Here is a 4546-nt window from a genome sequence, read left to right as displayed (position 1 = left end):
TTGCGAATATGCGCTGATTAATTAATGCTGTAGCAGATTTAGTACAACATGTAGCAGATTTAGTACAACATGTAGCAGATTCAGTTCAGTATGTAGCAGATTTAGTACAACATGTAGCAGATTTAGTACAACATGTAGCAGATTCAGTTCAACATGTAGTAGATCTATTGCCAACAGGACACAAGTTTCTTGAACATGTAGCCTATCTGGTGATTTATTATGTTATATTCTAATTTCGCAAAAGGTGTTACTAAGAATTTATAGTGATTGTAAAGACACATAAGGCTATAGTTGTTAAACGTTATTTTTATTTCATTGCTTTACAAACAATATCAAAATAATCGATTAGCCTACGTCACCACTTTGGACAGCGGTGCTTTGTCTTTTACACAATGAGCGGGAAAACTTTGTGGACAAGTGGTCAAGCTTACAGTGTACACAGCTGCGGTTTATAGGACAAATCGTGACGTGAATTAAACAACAGTGAAAATACAAAAAAGACACATACCAAACAAATATATATATTGAGTGACAATAAAATTCAAAAATTTCACACTTTTGGGTTTTTGCTTCGTCTTTTCGGGTGTTTTGCCTCACACTTCTGGGGTTTCGGTTTATTAGAGTAATTTCACTTTTACGTCCTTTTGCAAAGGCCGAACACGTGAAAGAGCGAAATTAACTTAGGATAAACTTACGAAACAAAAGCCCGAAAATGTTGCGGATTTTGTTGCAGTTGCGGATTTTCTTCTTGCATTCTTTCACTTTCGCCTCGTATTTTCGTGTTTTCGACGGTATACTAGTCAGAAAATGCGAGTGGCCTCAACCGGCTTTAATAGTTTATTGCCAGGGCGTACGCTTAAACATCACGCACGACCAGGCCCTGGCTCATCTGGCTGATTCACGATGACACATGCATGCGGTTCGAGCTCGTTATTCACTCTAGAAATCCGTCAGTTTTTCTGGTCGCGTTATGCTGAAAACCTTAGTTGTTACTCCTTCTTGGGCAAGTAGATACACGTGTACTCATGATATCCATCAAAGTATGCCTCATCTGTGTTTGAATAACAACTCGAGAAATTCGAAACAAGTAAACTTATTTCTATGATTAGCTATATTGTTTGCCTTGAATATATGTATAGGCCTAATATATTATTTAGCAGTTAGTTTAGCCTTGACAGTGGCGGGGAAGACTTGAAAAATGAATTAGACAGGTTCGCCAGAAACTGCATTGTATCTTATCTGATCTGTTTACAGGACCTCATCTCCCGGCGCGCTTCTTTGAGTGAACTCGGGCTGCCTGGGGTTCGGAACTCGAATAAATCGTAAACTCCCGAAGATAATCTAATTTCAAAGGTACCGTTTCTTATACTCGAAACAAACATGATCAGATTTTTTTTGGAAGTGATGGATGCTTCAAATAGCCGAACTGTGATCCCTAATCTATTTGAGTTGCTTTGCATCATATCATTTAGGTTAATGATGTATGAAACCAATCCCTTTACATCTTCATTCAATCATACATAATACTGTAGGATTAACTACAGTCAGGCATATAACTCAGACCACGGAAGCTATATATACACTGTATTCCTATTGCATTCACGATCTGTAATTGTATTCGGACTAGACTTCAGGCGTAATATGATCATGATGAAAGTCTAGTAGGTTGTCTGTTTTATCGTATACACATGAAATGAAAATCTTTACGTACACACACACTTAGAACTTGACAAATAATTAACTACATAAAATAAATGGTATAATTATGTGCTATATTGTTAGCTGATAATATTTAGTTCCTTCTTTGACTTTCATACCACTCGGCTTGCAGACCTAATTTTTTTTTGTTTGGCAACACACGTGTGAATAAATTCCTCTGGATTTTTGTGTGCTTTTCAGTCACCTTGAAGTCGTTTCCGATGAGTCCATACCGGAGTTAGACGTAGACTGTTTGCAGGCTTCCACCACAATGTGCTCTCGGCGACTTACCGTTGTTCTCGTTGTACTCAGTAAAAGTCGGCTCAGAGAGTTCTGCCCCTGCTCAGCACATACCAACAACCCGTCAATCTCAATGCCTGGGTGGACAGTGCTGGATTTCCTGTAGCACCAGTTCAATCGCCGTTTTACCTCTCTACGAAACACCTCATTTAGCCAACAGTAGATGAAGGGGTTGTAGCAAGCACAGCTGACGGCAATCCAGTGACAGATGAAGAAAGCTGTACTGTCGTATAGAAAGAGGGTGGTGTTTGGGTGTATGTCCGTTAGTATATGATAAAGGTTCAACGGCATCCAACACAAGGCAAAAACAGCGACCACAAGTATCAGCAGTTTGATGCTCTTCCGCTTAGCCTTTTTGTGTGAGAGTTGTTGCGTTCGCGTGACTGCCCCAGGTGTGGCTCTAGACCACAGACGTTGTACAATCCTGCCGTACGTCAACGTTATAATGGCTAACGGCATCACGTACTGCGCCATGAACGTAACTACTGTTAACGACTGTTCCACAAGCTTCTTAGGCTCAGGGAACTGAGACCGGCACCTCTTGACTGTCTTGATGAAGAAATTCACCTCTTGGACATGGGTGTATATCCCATAAGGTAGAGATAAAAGTATGGCAAAGATCCATATGAGGACAATAAGAATGATGGCGGCCACGATACCCATTCGCGGCCTGAGGGGGTACATTATCACCTGGTGGCGGTCCAGGGCTATACCCGTCAGGCTGTACGTCGACACATACACTGACGCCATCAGCGACAGATTTATCGTCTGACAGAGAAAAGTTCCGAAAGGCCAATCTTCCAATAGAAACCGAGCAACATTAAATGGGATGTTTAGAACAGTTACTATAATATCCGAAATGGCAAGATTAGCAATGAACAAGTTTGTTACAGTGTGCAGTCGCTTGTTCCGAATAATGACGTAACAGACAAGTGAGTTGGCAATTAAAGACACGACAAAAATAACTGAATAAAACAGCAACAAAAATGTTCTTCCGGTAGCATTCCCGGAATGTAGCATAGAGACTAATTCCTCTGTGCTGTTTGCCCCTGTAGAATTATGTAGTCTCAAGAGATTACGTAGAGATGAGGTGTTAAAGGAATCGGTGGTTTCCTCCAAGAAGTGCTCGAGGTCTCGGATAAAACCCATGGTGTCGGGTGGTCCGTACCTTGTCTGAAATAAAAGATAAAACCAACTGTCAGTTCTACATGTGAAATACCTTTGAATGCCGACTGATTTTGCAAAGTTAGAACATATCCCGGTGCTTGGTTGTTAATAGATAATCACCAGGAATACCCCATAATAACACTTCATCTTTTTAAACCTATTTTGTGGGATAGCTGTATTGTTAATAATTTTAGGGCAGCACTTGTATTAATCGCCGTTAACGCGTATATTATTAGTAGCTTATCTTGCTCATAACGTAATGAAATATTCAAATAAGGAGAGAGGTCAATATCTGAATGATTTGATTGGTGTTTTACGCCGACCTCAAGAATATTTCATTTTCAGGTCTGTATCCATGCTGACACGGTATTAGTAATTGAATGCATATAGTCATGGCAAAGCTAGCAGCTAATCTTACAAAATCATATCGGACATATATGGCCAGACTTTCTGAAGTGTGTGTTGTGAGACGGATGAGTTATCACGTACAAGAAGTGGTTTGTATCAGCGGCGCAGGACCATTGCTGTGGACAAAGTCTCCATGCACAGATCTGGCTAAGGTACAGCGTTCAAGATTCATTCTTTTACACTTTGAAAGTAATATTTATGGGAAGAAGTTTTTAATATTTCACCCATATGGCAGTGGGGATTGTTTGTATGTATGTATGTATATATGCTTGGGATTTTACGTTGTACATAACATATGGCGAGGAGGGGTCAATAGGTATGCATGTGTGTCATCTTCTGTCAGGACGAGTCCACTGAAGTATGATGCCGAAGACACCAGACATGACACCCCATCCTGTCACATTACACTGACACCTGGCCAACCAGTCCCGTTCTTCGCTCTACCCTCTCGGTACTGAGCGCCAAGCGAGACAACAACAAGTATAACGTTTAAAAGTCTTTGGCGAAACTCCACCAGGGCTTGATTTTAGGTCTTCAGACTTTGATGAATGTTGTGGATGTAAATATAAGTAAATTTTATAAGTAAATATAAGTCGGAGTTTCCGGAGTAGACCACCGGTCTTTGTCAAGTAGCCTAACCAACAAACATTCCAACAAGAGACGCGCCGATTGAGTGCTTTGTCGACCGTTAGTTGCATCCAAGGCCCCAGAGTGGCCCGAGAAACCTCGACATCCGCGGTCCGTTGTATGGTTTTATGGCGTGCTTTCTGATTCTGTTTCATCACGTCCGATAAGAGATATCATACAACTGTTACAGCGATTCTCCACAGTTTGTATCAATTATTTTAAGATATCGGTGCTTCAGCAGATTACACGTCAGTCACTGGACAAGGATCCCAGAAAAAGGATCTAAGGCTTGTGTAACATTTCATATCTATTTGGCTGGTTGGTTTGTTGGTTGGTTTGGTTGTTG

General features: G+C 40.8%; 1 protein-coding gene across 1 annotated transcript; it reads right to left on the bottom strand.

The window, feature by feature from the left end:
• Positions 1-1899: 1899 nt before the first annotated feature.
• LOC135467189 (G-protein coupled receptor 83-like) lies at positions 1900-3147 on the bottom strand. Its single transcript, XM_064744954.1, has one exon. It carries the CDS (start codon positions 3145-3147, stop codon positions 1900-1902), a length of 1248 nt encoding a protein of 415 aa, XP_064601024.1.
• Positions 3148-4546: the final 1399 nt, after the last annotated feature.

The sequence above is a fragment of the Liolophura sinensis genome, chromosome 6 (genome assembly GCF_032854445.1).
Source record: "Liolophura sinensis isolate JHLJ2023 chromosome 6, CUHK_Ljap_v2, whole genome shotgun sequence".
Taxonomy (NCBI): domain Eukaryota; kingdom Metazoa; phylum Mollusca; class Polyplacophora; order Chitonida; family Chitonidae; genus Liolophura; species Liolophura sinensis.
The sequence above is the reverse complement of the archived record's forward strand: the minus strand, read 5'-3'. Positions and strand labels throughout refer to the sequence as shown.